Source organism: Megalops cyprinoides, chromosome 6, assembly GCF_013368585.1.
Source record: "Megalops cyprinoides isolate fMegCyp1 chromosome 6, fMegCyp1.pri, whole genome shotgun sequence".
NCBI classification, from domain to species: Eukaryota; Metazoa; Chordata; class Actinopteri; order Elopiformes; family Megalopidae; genus Megalops; species Megalops cyprinoides.
In genome coordinates this window covers 23,532,125-23,559,295 of record NC_050588.1, presented here as the reverse complement: position 1 = coordinate 23,559,295, position 27,171 = coordinate 23,532,125, and the positions used below count along the sequence as shown (strand labels likewise).

The 27,171-nt window shown below is 42.5% G+C and overlaps 1 protein-coding gene across 1 annotated transcript; it reads right to left on the bottom strand.

The window, feature by feature from the left end:
* Window positions 1–3,876: 3,876 nt before the first annotated feature.
* Window positions 3,877–24,885, bottom strand: nampt2 (nicotinamide phosphoribosyltransferase 2). Its single transcript, XM_036531633.1, has 11 exons — window positions 24,652–24,885; window positions 15,559–15,694; window positions 14,047–14,150; window positions 13,638–13,766; window positions 13,102–13,260; window positions 7,280–7,410; window positions 6,543–6,768; window positions 5,734–5,853; window positions 5,499–5,639; window positions 4,396–4,521; window positions 3,877–4,147 (listed from the first exon to the last, which is right to left on the bottom strand). The coding sequence occupies exons 1-11, from the start codon at window positions 24,697–24,699 to the stop codon at window positions 3,974–3,976; spliced, it is 1,494 nt and encodes a 497-aa protein (XP_036387526.1). The 5' UTR covers window positions 24,700–24,885; the 3' UTR covers window positions 3,877–3,973.
* Window positions 24,886–27,171: the final 2,286 nt, after the last annotated feature.

Genomic DNA, 27,171 nt, shown 5'->3' with positions numbered 1-27,171 from the left:
CACATCATCAGCTAGACTGAACTACCTTTTCATAGAACATCACTCGCAATTTCCACTTATGGAAATGTATGTAGATAAACGGGGCTATAACTGCGAATTCAATGGTTAAAATGAGCTGGCAACCAGCACAGCGTTATCGATGAAATGGAACGCAATATCCAGGTCGCTGGCATTCTTTCGGAGTCAGAAATATATATGGATGCCCAGTGATGTCTCCCGGGGGAACACAGTTTATCGTCTGCCTGTTGGAAATACGTTTTCCGGTGCTTATGTAGTATAAGTAGCGTTGTACCGTACATTAGCAATGTGACGCCCTATTTTGAATGTCAAAGTACAATAAAATAATCGATAATTTTTCGAAATCTCGTTCCGGAATCACGCAGAAAGATAGGCACGTACCAGAGCCCCTTTCCCTTTAATAACGGAACAGGACTAGCCAAGGCCTTGGGTATGATGTAACTCTTATTTATAGTAATGTCAGCGGACTGGAAACATGCCCCTAGGTGCAGCAGCAAATGAAAGCTCTGATTCATTGTATTTCTCGGGAAATTCAAATGAAATTCTTCCGGACCTACATCCATCATGACCTTTTAATGGCAAATGAAATATAAATCGGAGACATTTTAGCTAAATAATGCATTTAAATAAGACAATAATCATTTTTGTTCAGCCAGCACTTCTAAAATGTAATGTTTGAAACAGGAACCGTTTCAAACGGTTTTTGTCATTGCAAGCTTTGGTCGCAAGAGTTTTGGACCAAATTTACCGATCTAGTAGATGGGGAAAATCTTGTTAAAGTACTATCATCTTAAAGTTACGCAACTGAAATACAACGCTGGCACTCGACCAGCATCCTAGGTGAGTGTGATTATTAAAAATTAAGCCTGTTCTGCACAGAAAAGACAGGACTTTGTATTGTATGTGTGCATATCATTATGGAACACTCCGAGAGAGAACATGAGGTAAATGGCAAAATGGAACAAACAAGCCCTGAAAATACAGTACAGCAACAGTCCCACAGATCTTCACAGAGGCGACATTCTTGGCTCTACAAAGACACCTTGTTTGGTGTAAATGAAAACGTGTGATCAGTCTGGACACAGGACAGTTTTCAATTATTTAAGTGGATCTCGTCGGACCGGAGCATTAACTCTACCCAGACAAATGCTAAGAGATACTGTATAAGTAGGGACCTTTCTCAGTCCCACAACCGTCAGATTTGATCCAAAGACAATTGCTTGAATGCATGGACATGGCCTTTTGTATTTTGGTTGTACCGTTGGCAAGGTGTCATAAATATCATGTAATATAATCGTTGTAAAGCTTGGAAACTTTCAGCAAAACGTTTCAGCAAATTGTCACTTTTAATGTTGGCAATGTATGAAACAATGTTTACATACACATGTAATGGCAATATATGGACATTTGGTGCTAGTCTAAGACTTCTAGAACTGAAAACAGAAACAACAGCTATAGAAAATCACGTGAGTATCCATACAGAAGATTACTGAAGCATGCTGTTGATGAGCCTAGAAAATATTGTCCAGTATAGAATTTCACGCTGCAGTACAGGCCATGCTTCTGATTGGTTATGATTTTATTGAATTTTATATGGTTACGTTAATTAGAAAAAAGCCTAGGGTATTACTCTGTACGTTTGCTTATTACGGGTTTTCCCTACCTTATTCTAGAAAAATACACATCTTCTCTCTTTGAAATTAAAAACATTTGAAAATGAGTTTTAAGGATTCATTTTCAAACAATCCAACAGTGCAAGGTTCTGTCATCAAACACTAACCCTGGCTCAGAATCCACTTTTCGCAGTTATTAAGGTTAGGACAAACCGCTAGAAAAGCTTATTCTGGATGCGGTGTTGGTGGGCACAAAATGCCGCGTTAACATGGTGTAACTAACATACTCTGGCATGATCCCTGACTTTTCAAAAACTCATTGGACTCCATGCATTAACTTCGGGCAACAAAATAGTACTCGTGTTTATGTTTCAAAGTAAAGAAAAACAGAAAACAGTCAAAGTTAGCACCACCCCTTTTCCTGCGGAGGTTTGGGCATGACGCTTGTGCTGCAGTTGTCTTGCCACGCTCTCTCAGCTATGCCAGCTATGACCTGTTGAGGGTTAACCTAAAGGGCACATTTCTATTTATACTCAATTAAGTGTTCAGGGTAGAGTGGGACTTTAATTCTAATCATGCTAAATATGCAGGACAGGCTATTCCCAGCCATGACCCTTTTTAGTTTAGAAATACTCAATCCCAATGAAAAAAATCATTCAAAAGGTGACAGTGTATTCAGATGATGTCAAAACCAAATCAAATCCTCATATAAAAAAGATGAAATAAAGCCCAAAATATATAATGGTAACAATTATACTAATAACAAGAAATTCTCTAGCCCTGGGGCAATGATGTCAAAGACATGAAAAAAGGAAAAATAAAGAAACAGAAGAAATCATTTCAAAGCTTTTTCAGTTTTGGATCTTTATTTTTTGTCATACAAAATATCACTTTTGTAAAACCAAAAAAAAAGAAAGATACATTTTTATGCCACTGGCATGCTAAAAACAAAAATTACATTTAAAATATTTACACAGTAGCATAATATACAACATTTTAGCCTATTTGTCATTAATGTTATATTAATATACAGGTGTTATAGAAAAAGAGGTAGGATCAACTGCTTCATGTTCAATATGTAACTTACATATTGAGAATAGGTCTTTTGCATCAAGGCAGATTTTGTGTTAGAATGAACAAAAGACAAACACGCAGCATACCGCAAAACTACCAGATCCGGGACATGATGCATGTCAGCAAAAGCCCTGTGACTGCATATAACATCCACACTTAAATCAAGATAACGATCAAGGTCATTTAATCCAGGACGGAGATGATTTCATAAGGAATAACTAACATGAATAAAAAGCCAAGCTAAAACCCCCTGTTTAGCTGAGGTTTGTATACTACTAAGGCAGCTGTAGCTGCATAAGCACGTAACCACAGTGCACGCTCGGTTGCAAGAGAGCGGCTTCAAAATCAGCAGCCTTACGATTTGTCAGCCACTCTCCTTCACTGCTGTGTCACACCATCCACGGCCCCTAATCACAGAGAGGGTAAAAAAAAAAAAATGAAGACACAACCACTCTTTGCCAGTTTAGGCTGGGCTCTGAAGGCTGCCCTTGTGCTGTCAGATTTGACTGCTTGACAAGATCAGAGCTGACTGGTTCCTACACAGTGACCTCAGTTCAGCCATCATGACACAAGGAGGGACCAGGGCCTTTCTTCCAAAGAAGAAGCTTCATTGTAGAAAAAAAAATCAAATGATCTGGCAGCTAATGTGGGAAAAGCTCATTTACATGTGGGACTGAGCGAGCGTGGGATGTGATAAAATGGGGTTATTTTAGGCATGAGGAACCCTTGAGAAGTCACTCAGCCATATCTGGCCTGAGATTTAAAAACATACAAACAGCTGGGTCCTGAATCAAGTCCCATCCACCTTATCCTACCTATTCCTTGCCCATAAGGAACAGATAAACATGAAGTGTGGACACCAGAACACCGGCTCACCATCACCAATCAGCACCATTGCACGATCACTTTCAAACATCACACTCGCACCTTCTTCATTTCATCCATTTCTCATTTTTCAATACATAAAGGCAGTTTTAAAGTAGTGAAACTAAATAAATTAGATGTCAGTACTCAAAGATGGGGCATGTTATAAACATGGGAACAGGTCAATAGGGCGGTGAAGTTCAACTGAACCTACTATTATAGGTTCAACTGAGAAAATTTAAATCAAGAGTGCTGAGAATTATTCCTCCTTCATATGTGCTGCTGTATTTGTTCCAGAATGGGGGGGGGGGGGGGGGGGGGCTAGGGCAGGGAAGGTTCTGTGAAGCTGAGCTGAGGAGGTCTGATTGGTCCATGGGCCCAGAGCTCATTTGCATAACGGCTGATTAGTGCACACCATTCATTATGTGCTTCTGGTGCAGCTCCTGGGCCTTGGGGCTGTCGTGGTTGTGCTGGGAGAGGCCTAGGTCCTCCTCCCACAGCCGCGCATTCTTCCTGATCTCCTCCAGTGTGTACTCCTGAAGTATGCAGCCGTTCTCGAATACCGTCACCAGCAGGTCCTAAAAGACGCCACATTTTCACATTATACCCACCCCTGGGCATCGCTTTTGGCAGTTAAATATCTGATGCCAGTGCCCTGATACACAAAACGGAAAAACATTGGAGTGCTCAACAGAAGTTCTCCAGGTGGACTTGAAAAATCCAATCAGCGTGACAAAACTGATGGACGACTCCATGTCAGAGTCAAGGACCTACTCTACCCACCCTGTGAAGAACAGTGCTTCTTTAAACCACCCAAAGAGCTCACCTCCTCAGGCTTGCCGACGCCGCGCTCCACCGTCTCGATGAAGCCGTCGGAGTTCCTCCTCAGGGACAAGCGGCCTCTCTTTGACCCTTTAGACGGATCTGTAACGGGCTGCTTGTACACATCCATCTAGGGGGGGATGAAGAAATGGAAGCTGGTTTGTGGTTAAGTGTCATGGCAGGCCAATGAAGGCCGAGCAAGGATTGGTGGTTTAAATCACGGCAGGACTTAGGAGGAAACACTCTACGAGTGCCCTCGACCACTGTTCTTTTCTATCCTTTAACTGCGTCCCGCAGTCCCAGAGGAATCATTACACACACACACACACACACACACACACACACACACACACACACACACACATATACACATACACACGGCTGGAATCCCAGACACCATCCCCCGGTTCATCGTTTTCCATATGTCCTCACAAACTGAGCCAGAGTATGGACTCATGATGTGAAACCACAAGGACAACAAATGTTGAATCTTTTATCGTTTTTAGATCATCTCACAGCATTCTTAGAAGGACTGAGTCTGAGCACTGTGTCTACAGGGTCCCTGATATTCAGCAGCATACAGCACAAGACCATTATGCCAACAGAAAATCCATTTTGGCGAAGGGCTTCCTCTTAAAATGAGAAAGAATTTTAAACCATCTTGAAATAACCATATAAGCACTGGTCTCATTAGAAAATGAAATTTTCTGCAGTGCTAGTAAAAACATTTGTGACAACTGATCACATACACACAAAAATACACACAGGCAGGCAGTAGACTATAAATATGAGTGAAGCTACAATACACCGCACAATATTTACTTCAGTCAAACAGGAAAAGTCTAAAATTCCCTTATGAGAGTGGCACAATAAATATGCAAATAAGGTTCTTCTTATGATTAATTGCAGCTGTAGCATTTTTCCCCCCTGGGTTTTTAAAAGGCTTGTATTAACTGCAACGAGGATGCAGGACAATTAAAAGCTCACAGATGCCATATGTCATAATTAAAAAAACCACGGCTGCTTCCTACAGTGGCCTTTCGCAAGCCTGCGATTACAGCCGTCCCGGAGCAGGGAGGGTGAGAGGAAAGCGGTAGGGATACGTACCCCCTTCCCGTTGGTTTCCACGTAGCTGCACTTGAAGGCGCAGTGCAGGGTGTCTCTGTTCAGCTTCTGCAGGAGCGCGCTGCCGCAGCCGAAAAACACGTTCTCTGCGCTCCAGCCCTCGTCTCTCAGCTTCTTCAGGATCTGCGCGGGACACAGAGAGGCTGTCACAGGCGCTCTGGTGTCCCAACAATGGCGGGCACTAGACTGCAGGGTATTTGGGGGGCGGGGTCCCTACCTCTTCCACAGACTGCAAGTCGATCCCGTCTCCCTGGATGATACGCAGGTAAGATGGCAGGAGCTTGTAGCCCATGGAGTTGACAGAGCTCCCGAAACAGTCCTCCAGAATCTTTATCACCTGGAAAGGGGGATGGGTGGGGGGGGGGGGGTGGCGTTAACCAGGCCGTGCGCTCAGCAGGAAAATGTGATCATGATGCTCATGACTGAAATTTCACAAGAAATTAAAACCGGCAAGTGCGGAAGGTGGCCAATAAATGCACTGACTGCTAGCATGTGCTGGTGGTTTGTGAGCGCAGGGTAGCATGGAGCTGTTATGTTCCACCTACAGCAACTTCTTATGTCTTAAACTTTGTTTTCAAAAGAAACAAAAAAAAAAAAAACAGATCTAATGCAATTAATGCATTTATATCTCTAGCAGCTAGCTTGTACCTTGTACCTACCCCAAAACTGCCATCAAGAAAATAAGGCCATGTTATAATCAGTAATAAATTTGTTTTATATTATATGGATAATTGTTTTATCTTTTCTTAACAGAACAGCAACATCCTTAAGGAAAGATTTACTCATGTTTACTCCATTACAGCCAAGAAAGAGTGATGTGATTGCATCCAACACAGAGAGAGACTACTGGATGAAAAGGGTTCATTGTTATCCTCAATGGGTAATAAGGTAAAACTGTGGATGCCTTTCTAATTGATTTGCTACATTTCTTATGGTTCTCAGAGACCCCAGTCCCCAGTTCCAGCATCTCACCTCCAGGCCCCAGTCCCAGCATCTCACCCCTAAGCCCTAGTAACAGCATCTTACCTCGATGACTGTTTCAGCAGGGTCTCCAGAGTCCGGCCGAATGACCAGGGTGGAGTCCTCGCTACGCTCCATCACACGCTCCTTCAGCTTGTCCCCCCAGATGTGCTTGCAGGCCTTGAAGATGTCGTAGCTGTCGCTGACCACAGACACAGGTCCAGAGGGAAACTGGTCCAGAAGACTCTCAAACGCCTCCTTCTCCCGGTTCCTCCCCCATGAAATGATTGTGCTGGAGTCAGAGACAGAAGGAGAAAGCAACAGAAAAGACAGGCAGATAGAGGGAGGGAGGGTGAGAGAGAGAGTGAGAGAAAGAGAGAGGGTGAGAAAGAGAAAGACAGAAGGAGGGAGGGGGAAGGAGGGTGACAGAGAGAGAGACACACACACAGACAGTGTGTGTGTGAGAGAGAGAGGGTGGGAAAGAACGAAGACAGAACAGACTCAATCAGCTAACAATTCTTCCTCGGGACCTTTTAATGATTCAGCAAGGAAATTCAGTGCCCTCCCATCAATTGATCATTCATTCATCAATGTGCCCCAATACTAAACATTGAAGGCGCAGCATCCACGTGTGCTCCAGTCAAAGAGGTGAAAACCTTTGGAAAGCGGACAAAATGGTGGTCTCTCTCAGCTGCACTCTGACAAAAGGTGTCTTAACACAGGCCTCGGTGGCCACTTTCTGCATGCATTCGGCTCAGTGTGTTGGTGCACTGGTAGAACAGTGTTCCAGGGGTCCCTCCCACCTGTGCTCAGCTGCAGGGATGGAGAAGCCGGCCATGGGGCAGCTGTAGTAGCGCTGGGCCATCAGGAGCCCAGCCACCGTGTCCGTGCTGCAGAAGTTGACCAGATGGGCTGCCCCGCCCAGTGCTGCCGACTGTAACCAACAGGAAGCATGATAAAGCAACAGGAACTCACTGACAACACTCAACACCCTTGGGCAAAAATTCCTTAAACACAAGCCACTCCAACACAACCCCCGTACCTGTATGTGTGCCCTCTCTACTGCAGGCCAAGCTTCCACCCACAACATGTGTTGCGTTTACTTATACCCTAAGGGTCAAACAGTCGCAACAGAGAAATCAAAACTTCAGTGGCGCAGTCTCCACCCCTCAAGGCATTTAACTACAGCGTCTGTGCTCATCACAATGGCCCCTCCCTCTCCCCTGCCCTACCCCTCACACTGTGCGTCCTGCCCAGCTTTTTAATCCTCGACTTGCTCAGCGATCAAACGCGGCATTCTCAGTATTCGGAATGAGGCCACGCACCTCATACACCAACAAATCTGCGTACAGTTACATAAGCATTTGTAAACTCTGCATTTGCAGTGAGTTAGTCACATGGGTGGGATACTATACAGCTCTGCAGAACACAGCAGCTGATTGAGCACAGACTGGTTTACAAGCACAGACAAAGAATGCAGAGACAATTGTTTACAGGTTGTGGGCAGAAACCCTCTGCTTGCTGAGCTGCATTCCTAGTGTAAAAGCAGGTACTATACAAGTAATCTACACTAATTCAAGGTGTGTTTGCCATAATGGGAGAGTGCTTTGTTGCTTTAAAATGTTTTAAAAGGGCTGGGGGCTCCTGAGTCGCTCAGCGGTTAAGGGATTTGGCTTGAGTGCAAGCTGAGCCTGGGTTCAATCCCAGCTGTGTCATCAGCTGATAACCAGGGGCTCACAGCCGCAGAACAAACTGGCTTCCTTCCGCAGGGGATAGGGATGGGTATGTCAGCACGGGCTGCTCGTCCCGCCACCCTCAGATGTCCTGCTACTCGTCTAGCACCTGCAAGTCACTCGGATGACCACACTCATTCTCTAACAGGTACTCAGCTCAGTGTAGAGCGCTGGGTGGCTTGCATTGTGAAAAACTGTCGTGAGTGCGATGAACTGCATTTGTTACTACCAAGCACGCCTGTGTGAGCGCAGTGGTTGTTGCAGTGAGACAAGTCTAGTATATCAAACTGGCAATTCCAAAAGAGGGCTGCATGAAGAGGAAAAACATTTTAAATCTTAATGGCTGCCTCCTTTGAAATGAATACAACTGGCCTTCAGAAGAAACAATCCCCTTCTTTGCTCCGTGATAAAACCGCTACTGCGTACAGTACCCTCACCCAACCAGCATGCGCTCCCAGACCATGACCCATTTTCCTCACTCTTTTTCAGCCGCTGCCTCTCCCAACCTCCCCTGTTTCCATGACAGTAAAACACCTGACACTGCAAGGTCTTTTGCTTGACTCTGCCTCGTGCCCGGTAGATAGTTAATCGGTTCGGCGGTGATGACGTGGTGATGTCATCCTGTGCAAAGTGCAGCCGGGCAGGGAGATTACAGCTCAACCCGGCACCTCCCGGCAGTAATTACAGTAGAGTTCAGGTGGAATTACAGGGCAGGTGTGACTTCCCCCATCAGACGCAAGGATTAGCGCTCCCTCCCTCTGCGAACAGGCGTTACAGTGGAAACCAAGCCCCCAGCTGTTAAACAGACCCTGGCTGAGGGAGAGAGAGCACACAGACCGCACACATCTTGCCTCAGTGCCCCCTGCTACCCCTGCTACCCCTGCTACCCCTGCCTCATTTTGTTAACTGCAACAGTGCACGCAAATAAATTTCCAAGCCACGATGCAAAACCAATTCAAACACAGGCACAAGCATCCTTCCATGGATTGAGGGCAATGGGAGAGAGAGAGAGTGAATCTTCATGTATTATTCATGTTTAAAACTCAGAGAGCACTCTCTCTCTCCATCTCTCTTTTTGATGAAGGAGTGGCGTGTAAGATGGTGGAGTACCCAAGGGTTAGAGACAGTGCGGAGACGCAGAGCTGAGAAGCGCTGCTACCTGCTGGGAGATCTCCGGGAGCCAAACGAGGGCAACATCTGGCACCTCCGCTGCCTCTGAAGGCTTGTCAGATTCGGAGTCATCTCTGCTATAATTAAAGTCTGCCCGACATTCCAGTACTGCTTGTTCCAACTCCACAAACAACATTGTCGCAAACTCAAAAATCTAACTACCTGTCATCCTTCCCTCAGCTGAGTTCCAGTCAGGATCAAATCTTCCAAATCCGAAACATCTTTTTCACATTCGTCTTCTGTGCTGTGCGACTTCACCACAGTCAGAGATAACACATCTGCCAGTAATGGGAGCTTATAAAACTCTGGCATTCTCATCATTTTGATTTATGAGAAAAATGTTTCTAAAGACACAAAAACAACACCTAAAGCATTTAACATTTTGCAGATGACAACTACTTGTGCACTTCCAATCTTCCAGAACAAACTGCAAGCTCCCCAAAACACACATTCTCAGAGGCCAGTCTGGCCCAGTTCCTAGTATTATTTGTGAACAGTACAAAAGCCTATGCTCTGTATCATTATTAAGACTAGGACATTTTTACATTAAGCATAAATTGATCAAATTCATACATTTTTCAGTGATATGACTTCAGTTACATTGTTCCTATTTAATCAGAGTTATGAATAAATATGGAGGTCACTTTAAATAAAATTATTTATATTACCATGCTCCATTACCCCTCCAGTATCAAAGTGAATTGGCTACTACTGAAAATGCCAGGTCCCCCCGTAATATTTAGAGGTGAACTCAAAAATGATTAGAGCTTTTCCCAGAGATTTTCCAACTTAAAGGGCAACATACATAATTCTGCTCAGATAAATGGCATATTGAACATGTTATTTATATAAAATAGACAAATGCACATTTTTCTTTAGAGTTTTCAATCCACCTTGACTGTTCTTTAGTATTATGTTCCTTGACTTCAGCCTGCATGACGTTAGCACTGTCAAAGGTCCAGAAAGCTGGCTTTAGCTTGGAAAATTGGCTTTAAAAATCTATAGTTCTCATTTGATGAAATAAACACACACACACACACACACACACACACACACACACACACACACAAACAAACTCACAGACACACCATCTCCTGACAGAGGCACAGCAGTATTTTTTCCTCAGTGACTGAAGGACAGGTGGCCTGAACCACATCTTACTGCATGTGCAGCCTAAACAGCCACTGATCACGTGAAGGTTCCCTAGAATTGTGCCAGCTATTCACAGGACTTCACACATTTGCAAGAGCCAATCACAACACTTCATAAAATCCTTACAACCAATCATTACATCTCCCAGCTTCCCATCCTCCCCAGTCTGGCTGCAGACTCTGTGAATTACCCAACCTCACCCCACCAGGCCCAGCATGTGTGTGTATGTGTGCACAAGGCAGAGAAAGAGAAAGAGAGAAGGGGTAGAGTGGAGGAGGGAAAGGAGGCTACAGAGATTACAGGCTACTGTGTCTGAAACCCAAACTGGACTGGGGCTTTAGAAGATCAAAATGTTGATCAATAAAGACGTTTATCTTGGCTTTTCCCCTGCAATGCTGTGCGATGCTGGCACACAGTAAGCAAAAGCCAGCAGCAGAAGAAAGGTCAAATGATGAGAGGAGGCATTAATCTTTCACCAGAACCATTAATCTCCCATCAATTTCATTAATCCAGTGAAGTCAGCCACGACCAAGGAAATCTATAACACTGACAGTAATCCTCCAAAAAGAAAACCATCACACGCACATACCAATGGAATCAAGCCTGGCACCTCTCTGCAGTGCAGGCGTGCTGCTTTCTGCTTCATTCTGGCTTCCGACCAGACTACTGCAGATAACTGGCGTACAAAAAAACCCAAGAGTACACACTAATTTCTACCAAACTGAAAATGAAATACACTTTCATGTCAGAATTTCAATACAGGTATTAGTGCATTTTCTTCCCTGCTGTACTGTATTTTGTAACTTATCAATATGTATTAGCAAGAGCAGCAAGAAGCAATGCAGTGCTCATTTCTCTCTTTAAGCTTAAAACATTGAGCGCGCTAGCATTTACACTTCCTATTCCCTGGAGGCTTGCCATGCCTGTATATTTCAAAATGAAGCTGTGAGACCTGAGAAAGCTTTCTAAAGTGGCCTTCCTCTCCGGGCTCATTATAAAGCAGGCTGCCTAGCACCTGGTCATCACCTTTACCGCTCAATACCGCTGTGCGCCTGTCTGCCCGCGCTGCCATGCCAACAACCCGGTGGCCAGCGGGCGCCCGTCACCTGCGCCCTTCAGGGTGACATGGATTAGAGAGGGCAGTTCTGACCTTTTCCCACGCAAGCGGAAACATTCCGGGACTCAGGCACGCACTACACGAGACAAGTGCTCTCAGTGTTCACCTGTCCCCAAACAAGAGGAGCGCCTCTTTGCTCTGATTTAATCACACAGTGATGGGGGTGCAGTAACCATCCCAAAACCAAAACGGAACATGTACTGACACATGCATGCATACGCACACATCTCTGTTCAGCTGAACAGAGATCAGCTACTGCAGGAGCCCTGGCACCACATTATACCAAATAATGAGGTTATGATTTTATTGCCATTATTACCTCCATCTGACAAACATCATCTTCTGATAACGAGCATATATTTAACTATCCTTCATATGAAAAGCGGTGGATGGCATAGCAGAGAAATTGCTGACTAGCATTCAGAATGGACAGTTAAAGTGGGAGTGTTACTGGGCTACCCATAATTACAGATGTACATCAGCAGTCTTTACTAACTTCCATTCGTTTGCCTCAATGAGTATAAATAAGAATTTATCCTTTACATCTGAACATGCAATTAAAATATTATATTGGCTTGACTTATAATCATGTGTGATTAGGCAGCAATATCATGAGAAAATCTAACTAAAACAAACATGAAGAGTCTGTTACTGCACTTATAACTGCAGCTAGGTTACAAAATGGAGCTCACTCATAATTTAACACACAACAGTAGCGAGTAAGGGTGAGATTCAAGGGTACTTGGTTACTGATGATGCCAATGTTACCATGACAAACTCTAGACACTGACGCAACGACAAATTAAAGGTTATTATAAATGCCATTTGGTTACCATCCAGAAGCAAATCATAAACCCAGCAGCAGAGACAGGTGCTCAAACTCCCAAGGAAGAGCTCAGTGTGACAGCAGAGTGCAAAAGCAAAACATTTTAAACCTTTGCACTATATGTGGTCCAACTACAAACTAGGACAAAAGCCAGGGGCTAAATTTAACCAAACAGCTTCTGAAATACCAACATGAAAAATGTAGTCAGAAAGACAGAAAATGGGTATACAGCCAGAGTCTGGGAAATTGGGGATCATGACACCTGGACTGAAGGGAATCTTTCCCTACAGGTTAAATCCATTAAAAAAATCAAAACTATTGATTAAGATGTAGTCTTATCCATCATAAAAAAATAATGAAATCAATAGATCATCACATGAAATTGAAAAGCTCAGAAATATAAACAAATGGATTCATTTCACATGGAAATGGTACTTGGTAGTACAGTATTGACTGTCTTCACATAGTACGAAATGAATCATGCAAGGCTGAGAAAGGACCATTCGATTTTTCATTGCATTAGAACACAAAGGCTCTGACTCAGAGCTGAGGTGTCAGAACGGGCTCCGTCACATCCTGATGATGTATGGAGCTGTGTGTGTGTGCGTGTGTGTGTGGAGCTTGTACCTCTTGTGATGAAACCCCTCTGTAACCAAAGTCATGCAGCTTGAACTCCAGCCCTTCCAGACTGCCTGAAGTAGCCTTCAGGTGCTTGGCCAGGATCTTTTTGAACTCCCGGGAAATGGTAGCCACAGTGATGGGGTACCACATCTGGACCAGCATGGTCTGAGGAGGGAAATCAGACACATGCAGGTCACACTCCAGCATCTTGTGATATCATCTGCAATAACACCCCAGCCTTCCATATCCACCCAGGCCTCACTGTTCTCTACTCCATTGGTGCTCTATAATCCCACGCATCAGTAATCTACACCCAACATATGTTTTCTATAACCCCACACATCAGTAACCTATACCCAAAGCACATGTTCTATAACTCTGGTGTTCTTCTACTCCCTGTGTTACGTGTTCTGGATTCCCTCATACATAACGTGTCCTCAGTTTGTGTAACCTGCATTTTGCTCAGGTATATTCACATGTAGGACTGCCACATAATTTAATGCCACAGGTTTGATAAGGGGGAAGATGCACTGAATTGTCACCTCAATGTAGTTAGTGAGCCAGAAGAAGTCCGGGTCTGTGTTCTCCACCGTGAAGAGCACGTTTCCCCGGGGAATGATCTTCCCTTCTGGCACCGCTTTGATCCGGATGGGGAGGCGACCATCGTACTTCTGTCAGACGCATTCAGAGAGTACATCCTAAATTAGGGTGGGGTCCCCGATGTACCTTCAAAACCTCCCTGGATTATGCCCACGCACCACACTTCCTCTATTACCTAAAGCTACCAACCCTCTACAGTTTTATAAAGGTTTACCATCAGCACCAACCCTTTGATAAACAATGGCAACAAAAAAGTACTCAGCATATTAGCATTACAAATACGTTCCTGTAAAGAAACAGACCTGCACATCTTGAATGTTGAGGAGATATGTATCATTTCAGGAAGTTCACCTCTAAAATTTTTCTCCATCCCTCCTCATCAAACACTGTTTGTCTGAAGTGCTGCTGGTAGAAGAGTTTTGCCTCCTGGATCTTCTCCTCTGTGATGACGGGACCTGGGGATTGGAGCAGAGGAAAAAGGGGAGGGACAGTCAGATAGAGGTAGGGACGTAAGTCATTAAGAGTCCCCATGCATCAATGATAAGTGACATTAAAGGAACGCAATGAGCACCGGCATCACTTCAGGAGATGGGAGGTAACAGCTATCAGGGAGTTTGACAACTCACAGTGTCATCACGAACATGCACCCATATGTGTACAAGCAGTCCAAACTTACATGTGACAGACGTGTAGAAAAACAACTTTGTAGAGGAGCGTAGCTTCAGCGAGGTATTACAGTTAAAGTGCATTGGCAGTCAAAAATCTCCAGTGCCCTCCACCTACTGCCTGACTGTGAGAGCTGAATGACTGAATGGTTTCCAGCTGCTATTTAGACAGGGTAGCAGGCATGAGCCTATGTCCTGACCTGTGCAGCCCGACACACAGGAGGAACGCAAAGCAACAACACCAAGCGTGCCTCAGAGGGAAGAGGCTGTCAAAGGTCATTTCCATGGGCCTGAGGGCAATCGTCCAATCAGAGAGCAGAGGACGAAAAACCCCATAAAAGCAGCTGTGCCACTGCTAGGATTACTGCCAGACACTGGTGTGGATAAGGTCACTGTTCCCACATTCCACATGTGTTTGCAATTAGCGCTGGACACACACACACAGCGTCTCCTCAATGTCTATTCCAGGGCACAAGGCGACCACAGGAAGATTTTGTGAAGAGAAACAGGTTTTTATATGGTCTGATGTGTGGACTTTGTGAAGAAGATGATCAATAATGCAGTTATGGATTATCAATAATAATCATTACTACTTCATACAGTATTCTTAACTTAGTAATACTGTTAAGTACACCAGTGAGAGAGGCTGAAGCTATAATACGCTTTTCCTTGACCAGCCCACTGCAAAAAAACTTTACCATTTTAGTTTAAAGTTACAAACCGCTATTTAATAATTTGCATGTAAAAAGAAATACTAATGTCAAGCTGTCCTGTAGCAGTCAGTGGTAACTTAACTACTTAGTTTTGGCCTGAAAAACAAGGACAAAGTGATCATCAAATGCATTAAAATGCACAACCTTTCAGTATAATAACCAAGCTATGCATAAACATTTATTTTTGGCATGTGATTTTTCAATAGAAACTGACTTCATCCCTTGTTCAAACTATTGTGGAAAAGTTAGAGAAAAATGCTCAGCAAAATAATGCATAATGATATGGTGTGTCATTTTCACCACACATATAATTTTATGATTGTTTTTTCCAATAAAGTCATTCTAATGGTTTGTAATTGCACACAAAAAAGCTATATCAGTATGCAACTGTGATATATAGAATAACCAGAAATGTAACTTATGCAGTTATGCAGTTTCACATGCACCATATTCACATGGAGTACAGTACATGCTAGGTAGCGTACCTGTCAGGTATTTCTTCAAGAGGTACTGCAGACCGAAAAACACCACTTCGCTGAACTGGCCCTCCTTCCTGCGGCGACACTCGAAGTAGGAGTACACCTTGCTGACGTTGGGCGGGTACTGCTTGTAGTGTGTGATCTGAAAAGCAACATGGTTTGAGTTAAAAAGGGTGCGTTGTACAGGAAAGCCACCAGAGCTCCCGCCCACTCTCGCACCCCTGCTGGCTGCAGCTTCACCGTTCAATGAGAGCAGAAAAAAAAAAAAAAAAAACGGAATCAATCAGCCCAGCTGTCCTTGTGTTTCTACAAAACATACCAGTGTTTCATGCTATATATTTTGTCTTTCACGTGCCTACCCCTGTCACACAGGCAGAAACTCTAACAACAACTAAGAATGCAATATAAGCCGGTAGGGCTTAGTCAGAAAAAAAACATTTGATCAAGTAATTACCCCCACCAGTTGCCTTATGTGACCCGTACATACTCGTGTAATTGGGTTTAATGTATTAGGGGTGTCCTGGAAACAAAACATACTCTTTGTTTCTTTTGTTCTTTTGTCCGCCATGCTCAACACCTTAAGGTGGGGTTAAATTCAAACAGACTTTTTAGAGAACGATTCCTAAAGAACAAATCCTAGAAGCCCATGTGTACAAGGATTACAGTCCGGGTTGTTTTTGTCCAAAAGCTCATTCACCTATCAGTCACAGAAAACAAACATAGACCTTCTCTCTTCAAGGCACTCAAATCTAATAATTAAGAGCAACTACCTTTCATTTGGTAATGTACAGTAATTAAATTTGCATTTAAGTGACACAGATGTCTACAGTGGTTGTTTTGTGGCCTCTCATCCCCTTTGGCTGTACTTGAAGTCATAAGGTCGGTGATCCGTGCAACAACATTTCAGATGTTTTGCAAACATCCAAGGCCACTCCATGACATGTGGGACTTCAGTAAAGTAATGAGTGACACGTGGAGACAGCGCCAAGCGTCAGGGATCCTAGACTTCTCTTCCATGACATCCAGGACTGACAAGGCAATCCACAGCAAGGACAAAGAGCATGCTCGCAAAACTGCCCTCAGAGAGCACAAATCTCTGGAGAGCTGTGCAGGTGCCAGTGGTATTATCTGTGACCACAACACACGGGCCCAAACCGCAGTGCAGCTGGCAGCTCAACAATCCCAAAAGGTTTGGCAACCCCTTGTCCCAATTACTTAAAAATGCCATCTACTCTGACACGGCAGCACCAACCCATTTCCATTTCACTGCTGAGAGCGGCAACAGGAGTCGGCCATCAAACACAGACGAGCAGCTACACCCCGGGGTGGAAAGCAGCATTGGGAAAGGATTTCCTCCTGAGGCCAAACTGCCTGTCCCTAAGAAAATAAATTACAGAAGCTGTGTGGGCAGTTTACCCAAAGGAAAATCCAGTCCGTGCAGTCGGGCCCCCCATGTCTAACCGGCCCAGTTTCCATGCAAGGGCAGGATGGTGGTTGTCTTTTAATACAAATTTACAGTCTATAAGTAGATTCAAAAGTACTATTAATCAGCTTATAAAAGACTTAAAAAGAAAAAAAAATTACCAGCTGGGGTGTGCACATGTTTTTATGTACTATCAGAGGAAGGAAGCGACAAAGTAAGTTAATGAACAGGAGTGAAATTACAGAGGTTAAAAGAAGTTATAGGATTTTAACCCTGCAACCTGAACCTGACGAAACCTGACAGAATGTGTGGGGTTTGGGCCAGTTCAGGCCTGTAATTGCTTTATAGCACACAGGTTCGGTTCAAGTTGGGCTCAGCACTCCTGGATATTAGATTTTGAATGCACACTCACCTAAAATCTGAGCTAAAATCTCATTCAGAAGAAATGTACAAAAAGGGAATTAACATTTTTAAGGCAACTGAATATCTCAAGCTTGAATAGGATTTACTCATTTATTTATTTAGAAAGGAGAACTTTTCACCCAAGTGGTCTCCATCTTCCCAAAAAGGGCTCTTAGTTTTGTTGAACTGAATTTTCCACTTCTTATTTGTTTACAGTACAGACTTTATTCATCATATAGTCCTCTATTCTCCCATCAATGATGGATTGTATTGTGTTCATGTTAAGTTGCTAAATGTTACATACTATGACACATTTTTTGTACAAACTTTTACTCACCAATTCCTCTGCATTTTACTTAAAAGCAGATGTTTTGATAAGATCATTTTTGGAATATGCACACTGCTGAGTATGCTTTTGATTTGATATCATTATTACCAGTAAAATCTGTTGTCTCATAACATGTTCTTAACTTTGTGTTTGTTAGGTGCTTGCCCAGAATTCACAAACTCTATGAACTTTGAACAAATAGAGCTAAACTGGTTTGGTAATTACTAGTGTTTCTACACAAGCCTCGTCCTCAACCCCCCTCAGATAAATTATCTTCCTGCCCAATTTGGTTTGGGTACCAAACCGCACGAATGGGATCAGGTTTCAGTTTCCAGCCTCATCAGACCTTTTACAGGAATTAGAGATGTACAGCTTAAAGAAAGCTGTGGACTCAAAGAGTAGGGTCACTCGTCCCCCATCCCCCTACTGGATCAGGTGTTGGCGTTTGCCATTGACACCACAGGTTTCCAGTTCAGGCTGTGTGTTGGCTTGCTGCTCCATAAATGTTAGCCAACCATTTCATGCTTACAAAAGGTACAATCAACCCTGCCAATAAAATCATTGTGGCAAATGTAATGTGGACTCAAGTTATTACAATACAATCATAACGTGGGCAGTGGCTTTAGCGTGGCTCATAAGCTTAAGCACAATTCTTTTACCAAACATGAACACAGATCAGTGACCAGTGAGTTTGAAAAACCATTCACAGTGTACATCAGCTTTATTATGCTATCATACGTGGGTGGAATGTACATGTTACTCCATGGCTCTTAGCCTGGGCTAGTCCATTTGAAGCCATCCAGTTCCTCCGCTGCCTTCATCTCCATGTTACCAAAGCCACTGCTGTGCCTTCTTGTCAAACTGATGCAATGGAGGCTTCCACCCAGGTGTCTGCTGTGCACTGGCAGTTGGGGAGTCGGGCACTAGTGTGTACTCTCGCCAGACTATATTCCTGCTTGTACAATTCCTCAGGTGCCATGCACCTCACGTAACTAAAAACCTTTAAGGGAACCAGGGCTTCAAGTTACACATCACAAATTCCACTGGATATTCGGCAGTGTCCCACTCCAATCACTGACTGCTGCACATTGTCCATATGTAGAAGAGGTGACTGACATGCTGTTTTCTGTGGACAGAATGCTGTTTATTTTTGAGCTTTTTCAGAGGATGTGACAATTTCACAACTCCACAAGTTGAATTTCACAATTTGGCAAGCAATTTTTAGCTATCGATTTTCAGCTATTTTAGTCATCGATGCCGCATCGCCACCCTGCCAATCCACTGTTGTAACTTGCAGGACTATTACTGGGGGCGGGGGTTGGGGAATGAGATGGCTATGTTTCAGCACCACTGCTGAAGAGAGATAAAAATTGTCCGGACAGAATGTTCCCGATTCCAGGATCTTCCTAACATGTACGCTGACTTTTTTATGGTCTTAAATTACTCATCAGGTCTTGTATAAAGGTCTTTGACTGGAACCTACAGGCGTAAACATTTTACCACAGGCATGAGGGGGTTAGAGGGCCAAAATGCTCAAGAGAGGGGAAAGTAAATGAGAAATGAAGCAACAATACAGACTTGGAGGACAATGACCCATACAGAGGCACTGTTAGTTTGACCAAGTTTAGAGAAGCAATGAAAGAGATTCCACAAGAGATTTGTGGCCTACCACTCATGGGCACTCATAGTATTCCAGTACAGATCTGGACTTTTGTTAACCAAAATCCTACTGGTGTAAGAAAGCGAGAGTGGGCATTTTTTCCAGCCACTGCCAATAGCTCAAGCCCATCTGAAAACGCCCTGTGGTTACAAGTCTATTGTCTGTGTTTTGGAGGTTTGCCCAAGTGCTCCATGTGAAAAAAAATCTGCATACATCAGTGCCATTAGGCTGAGGACCTTTCATAAACACACTGAGTGCTTTATTTTTTGAGGCTAAGAAACATTGTTTTGACACAGAAAAGGTCCACTGTGGAGCCACTGGTGGGTTTTTATTTGTACCCTTATATTATATTGACCTGTGCATGCTGGTTTGATCTCAGCACAATTTTACATGATCACATTGCCCCAACACAATATGTAGTCAGGTCAGTTTCTGTTTGGGACAAGTAACATTTGTCGACACAGTTTTGATAGGAATTCTGCCTACTCAAAAGGCTGACCATGACATTCTGCGTAAGGTGCTTCATTCAGTCATTCATTCATTCAAACAAAACCTGCATTAAACCAAAAAGAAAGAGTTAACCGTGATAATGAAAGCTGCTCTGTTTCATCTTTTTCCACAAATGGTTCTTTTATGAAGTAGAACCCTTAGAGGAGCCAACAAGCAGGTACAGCTACAGTGCAGTTTCTTCAGATCAGCACTGATCACAGTGAAGCTTCAGCATAGCTGAACATTATATAATGACTGGCAAGCCGCCAAACTTTGGCAAAATAAATACATAAAATACAACTCTGCATTTTAGTATGATCAAGGCAAGACATTTGTTGTGCTGCACCATGGCCAGATGTAGCTTTCACAAAGAACTCTAATGTCTGTCCAGACAAATTACAGATTAGATTCTCCCAAAAGATTCATGACTTTCCACTACTGTATTTTACAGAACAAAGGCTTATTCAAATGAAACCTATACAAAAATATATCCATCATATACATACATGCATGCATACATGCATACAGGGACAGTTTTTATACTGTGTAGTTCTCTGCAGCATGCTTTGGAATTAAAATAATCACCATAAACAGTGTGTACTTCTGATGCACAGAATGTTAACATGGACATTTATTATGGCATCACGGCTCATGTTTGGCAGGAATGTAGCAGTCCCAGCCATTTTCACAAATGCCCTGATAAGAACTCTACAGCACCAACATCTGGATTCTTCTGCCTTCCTGAGTAGGCTTACACACTGCAAACATTAACCATGCATACACGCACAAGAAAATGCACATTCTGAATAATTTGCTGTTCGTATATTCTACACCTGCCAAATCAAAAATTAAAAATGTAAACAAAGACTCCAGTCGCTCAAACTTTCAAACAAGAAAAATTAATAAATTCTAAGGGTTCTTAGGCTGTTTTTCATGCTTGACTGGTGAGAAATATAAGACTGGACTTTTCTTCATGTTGCAGTTAATTAATAAACATTCTAGCACTGATCAAAAGAAATAAATAAATGATGTCAGTGTCAAATATTCTAAATGTAAAAACCTTTCATCTCCATGCACACACAGTACCCTTGGACTGCTACAGTATTCCCTCCACATGCACTTTTACAGCATGCCAATGCATTCTCAAAAGAGGACAGAGTCCACTGGTTTTATCTTTAGAAGCAACGGTAATGGATGTTTGGTGGCAGGGTTCTGGACCTGTGAGCCCATGCACACACGCACACAGAGGAACTGGCACACAGTTCAACACCATCTGTTCCCAGAACAGAAGGACACCTCTCCCTGTTGATTCTGGAGAACCCTCCCATCAAACATGAATCTATCAATGTTTCCATTTGGTTGGCCATCTCTGAATTTCTGTGCACTTTTTCCCCATTTAAGACAGTAGCCAGAGCCATTAGGTACCCTGTAACAGTGGCGAAGCATAATGTACAGACCATGCTTTCATCCCATGCACCTTGGTGAAACTAAAGCTTTCAAATATCTCCCTGCCACTAACATTCAACTTAAGGCTGCGCTCTCTTGTAGAAGCAGTAATTTGTTGATGGCACATGTGGTGATAACATGAAAAATAAAGTAATGATACAGGGATGTTATTTGTCAAGAGTCTACCGAGTTAAGCTGTTACATGTCGTACACTTTTTTTAATATGACAGGAATGTGCGCATTAGTAGGGAATGTGTACAGGTTAATGTTTGCAATTGCTACAAATACAAGTTTGCTAGCAAAATACAAGACATATTCTAGCTAAACTCCACTTGCATCCATTGCTTCAAAGATCACATATTTCCCCATTTCAGCGTGTGCCGATTCTGATGCATATACACAAAGAAATGATGTCATTTCCTCAATAGGGCTATTATATCCACATGGTAACACATACTTTAAGTTTACTGCAGATACGAATAATACATTACACTTTTTCCAGAGAACAATAAGCTGTGGCTGCAAAGACATTGTACTTTATTAAATTTTAGACTTTTAGACTTCTTTAACCTTCATTTGATTTCAGACATTTTCATTCTGGTGTACAATTTACATAAGACTTAACCTCATAACAAATGTAAAAGTTTAAAAAACAAGTGAAAGAATGTTAAAAATAAATTCAAGCATTTTCAGCCATTCCCATCTTCAGGAAGAATTTTTCAGCAAGATGTTAGAACTCAGGGCACGTTTGTTCTTTGAACTTCAAGAGTAAAAACAATCTATGATCCAACAATTAGGGAACTGTTTAAAAATTCTGAATCACCATACTAATTTTAAAGGTGGGCCTAAGTTAATGGCTAAATGGTGCCTCTAAACCTTATGTTTAGAGAATCCCATAAGTTATCATTCATAAATATACCACAAAAATGCTACATCAATTCTTTTTAATGCATTTTGAATTCCTCCAACAGTCAGTGAAAGCCTGTGCAGCAGAAGCAGCAAATCTTTTCTTAAATCAATAACATGAATATGAACAAGAGAAAGGGTGAGAAAGAGCTCCATCTAACTCTAATGGAAGAGCAGAGCCCCATAAACCCACAGGGAATCTGTGCTTGACACAGAATCCTGCCTCCATTGTAATCATGCTGTGAAACTGTGGAATCATCATCAATCATTCCAATTCAAATATAAACAAACATACAATGACAGAAACATAACACCTTGTTTTCATTAAGGAGCATGCCATTATGTTGCCACCTTGAATTCGTGGATTAAGTGAACCACAATATGTTACCCAATGAGCTTCTCAAAGTACAGAATGCTCATAGGTCAGTGCATGAAGAGAAAAGCTTCCCCAACATCTTAAATCACTGCATCCAGTCATGAGAACAGGCATCCTGGTAATGAGTTGTTTTAAGTAACAGAGCTAATAAGATTCCGGAAGGAATTAAGAGAAACAGTAAATCTCTAACCTCCCCCGTACGGTCAGCATTGCCTTCCGTCATATTATGAAATATCATTCCTTATCCAGGTTGGATAATATTTAATCCCGAGCTCATGAATTGCATAACTAATGCACATGTTGCCCATGTGCTGAATCTTACAATTACACAAAGGTGTTCCTCTGTAATAGTAGCATCAACAACCTTGAAGTTCCCTGGAGCACAGCCCTCCCATTACCCTCAGTGACTTGTTCTAACCATATTCCATCACAACAGTAGCTTCACTTGGAAGGTCCATATGTAGCAAGAATATGTCCCTGTTCCTGAAGGGGAGTTTGTTGTGGACACACCAGCAAGACCTATTGTACATATGCATTACAATAAAAATCCATTAAAAAAATTATGCATAGAATTTATAATCTATATGTACTTGTACACTGAAAGACGCGTCACAAGGTCATAACTGAATGACCTGAAAGTCAGACGGGGTATTTACAATATGTCTGTGTGCAATGATTTCCAAACATTTGTGGAAAAGCGTAAGGCCCTCCACCCATTCTATGACCTCGATACAATGTCAGATTGTGGAGTAAAACCTAGCGCTATGTTCACATTGGAGGTTTGGGGGTGGAATTGGATTTACACAAAACAAAACGATTTTGATGCAGTCAGAAACTGGACGTATTCCAACTCTATAAAGTTGCTGTTGATTTAGTTCAGTTCCGAAACGTTTAGGAATACCTTTAAAGTAGTATGTAACTGTACTGCCATAGCAAGGAATACGTGCAAGACATCATGCATGCGCTTCTGGTCATCGGGGGAAGCTTGAGCCGTCTTAACGGGAGTCATCCTTTGCCATTTCCCTTGCGATAAAAAACTGACATCCTCCTAATGACGTATAACCTTTCCGATGGGCTAATTAGATGGCTAGCAAAAAAATTATAAAATCGATTGCTTCACGTCTCAATGCTATAAGGACAATAAAGACGTATAGCTAGCCAGACAACTCGTCCAGTTTTCCCCCCCTCAAGACAAGCGTAACTGACCCATTTCTACCACTTAGCTAGCTAAGGTAACTAATTTCACGTTTCACCGCGGGTTTAGGAGTACTCAGTACTTAACTGCGCCCTCAAATAGCTGGCGACAGTAAGATTATCTTAGTTAACTGTTAGTCATATAATTTTATTGTTCCATATTTGTTTCAGAAAAACTTAGTGCGACTTGATTTTGAGACCTCAGGGGGCGTTAACAGAGCTATGATTTGACTATCCATTACGTGAAAATAGCCAGTTAGCCAGATGGCTAGTTGGTCACACAAGTACCTAACTTGACCCTCTTTTTCGATTCTTTGTTGCCGTCAGTTTTTTTAGTCGCTAGCTAGCTAATTAGCTAGCTCTGAACACAGGCAAGGCAAGCTAGCAAGCGTTCCAGTTATCCAACTGTTTGAAGTGTGTGTCTGACCAATTAGCTCCCTTGGAAGCTAGATCGCTGGCAAGCAAGCGGCAGATTAACTTGGTCCAATGGTTAACATTTCTCGTTCGCTAGCTAGTTAGCTATCTTGCTAGCTAAGAAGCTAAAGCCTATACTTAAATTTTCGGTTTCTATGTGTTCCACGTTTGGAATGACGTCCAACGAAGCTCCACCCATCAATGGTTTCTCATAGACAAATGCACATAGAAAGCTAGTTACAGTCGTCCCTAATCCGATATTAAAGCTTCTGGCAACACTGATTGCTTTCTACCTATACTAACATTATGTACCACAGATAATAGCTCTACACAGCTGGCTAGCTAGCTAGCAAACCAAACTTCTAATTCTAATTAACATTGTCTAGTTAGCTAACGAAGGACATCACATTTTCTGTAACGTTATTCCTCTCCGTTAACACGTCTCACAATAGAGAATTTACCTTGTAGGAGTCTGTCGCAAGCAAAAAATTAAAATCCTGTGCTGCCATCTTCGCCGCTGGTTTAGGGTTAATGTCGTTGAAGGATGATTAGGGTTTACCGTTCTCTCGGTATATATAGTTTTCGGAACCGAAAGCGTGACTTGATGGGGCGGAGAATGAGCTTGTCAACCTACAACACCTTTCAGTCACTCCCCATAGCCTGCACGTACTTCACCGATGTAAACCGCTGGCCAGTAGCACGTCCTCTCGCTCGACGGGATTGGGCGGTCGGTTCAGTTTAATGAGAGTGGGGGTGGGGAGAGGGAGGGCCGTATCGTGAAAGCGGGGGCAGGACGTAGTAAAATACCTCGAGTTGAAGATTCTGTGCCTAAAGTTTCGATTTCCCTGCCTCGACAGCTGAAGTCTTCATGAAACTGAAGGTGCGCCCGACATGCGATCGATATAGTCTGACACACTCTGTGCCCAGTGATGAGTTTCCCTTTCCTGGAAAAGGCGTTATTTGTAGTATCCTGAGGTCCACAAGACACAACAGTGTGTAGAGCAATGACCGCGCTATTTTGATTTTCATCAAAAATCAAAATTGATTAACAAGAGAGGTATTGTGGTTAAATCAATACACTCATTCTCCGCGGACTGAGATCGGTACAATTCAGTAATGTAACTAATTAACAAACCGCGATCATTTTAGTCATTAGAGATCAAAGTCTATTTAGGACTCTATTAAGCCTGTGAGGCAAACGAATGCTAAGATGGTGTTCCCTCTTATACCTGTCTAGACCTATCAAAAACAAGTACAAATTTGGAAAAAAAAAGACAGACCAAATGTTTTTGAGTTATTTATGTATCCAAGTAAGTTATAGGTGTTGTATTCTCGAGGAGTAATAAAGTGGGGTACTTTTAGGGAAATGAAAGGGTCATTCCAGTCGTTCCCCAATCCTGTCCCTTGATGCATTCACAACAACAGCTGAGCTTTGGTGGCGGCAGCACATATTTTTCTTCTCTTCTTCATGACAAGGGAGTAGTGAAACTTCAATCCTGCTGCCGATGACTGGGCAGTTTCACAATGCATGTAAGTTCTTATCTTGTGAGTTAGGTGGCTCACCGATATGTTTTCTGAGCTTCACAAAATGGATTTCACCACATCTCTGCAGCTCCTGGGTTCTTTTTCATGTTCTGTAACCTGTCCGATCAGAATGGATATAACAGTACTGTACCACTCCTGGCATGGCCCCTACTGGTTTCAAGGGGGCATTTCTTCATTGCTGCTGGAACACAGAGAAAATATGTTAAGGACAGGAGCACAGAGCTAAAAAGCTTTGGTAGGCTGGCAGAGAATGTTTGATAATCAAGCCGCAAAGTGTTCCTTACTGAGGAGAAGGGAAATATCTTTGCATAATGATACATTTAATTCATTTTACAAATCTGCACAAGCTGGCTACTTCCAAAGTGTAGCAAACACCTTTGTTTCAGGTTTATATTACATTATCATTCTTCACCCAAAACTACTTTGGATTTTTATTCTCAAAAATTTCTTTCACCTTTCTTTCTTTCTTTTTTTGAAAATTCTTTTGATTATTTTCACAATAAAACTCAATTAAAACTCTTGTTTCCATTGAGCATGTAGCCTAGATGAAAATGTAATTCAGCCTTCAGTACAAGAATGTACAAGTCATACTCTACCTTTCTTTTGGTCCACTAAATTCATGGGAGAATGCAACCAAAATACTTACAGACATTATAGAATTATTATACCTTTTTCACATGCTTTGCTTGTGGAGTGTAAGTAATTAATATGGAAAAGTTTACAATGGCTAGTCCAAAGTGAGAAACAATGTGACACTGGGACCACTGGTTCAAGGACATAACTCCCTATACCCTATAATGTTGCCCATGTGAAATGAGGCTCATGTGAAAGGTGATGAATGAACTGGGAATGCAGTTTAGCACAATGGAAATTAATTCCATCCATATGGGTTGAGCCCTCTTTTTGAGGTTTTTGTAGAGTACTTTATTTATCCCTAAAGAGAAATTGCTGTAACACTGAAATTTCCCTTTGGGGATAAATAAAGTACTCTATCTATCTATCTATCTATCTATCTATCTACTGTTGAATTTACAAAGGAGGCTGTAGCGACTATAGTGGCATCTGCTGGTGGTATGACTGTATTGCAGGTAAGCTTACCCTTTGGAGGATGGTAGATTCTGAATCATCTTGGTCCAAGGACTAGAAAACCAGTGGCTGTGACCACAGAGTCTTTTTTTTTTTTTTACTGTTGTTTGCGTTTGATTTATTGCATTAGGTTATGTGGTCTTGTTGTTATTATCTGCTTGACATCTGAAGGTTGTGAGTTCAGTTCACATTATAGTCCTCCAATATTCCTAAAAATTGTACCTCTTACCTGTGTGCTTGTGTTCTTTATTACAGAGATGGATTAGGGCAATGAAACTATGATGGACTAGCATCCTGTCCAGGGTAATACCCATACATTAAACTACTTCACAATGCAGAAATCAGGTTTC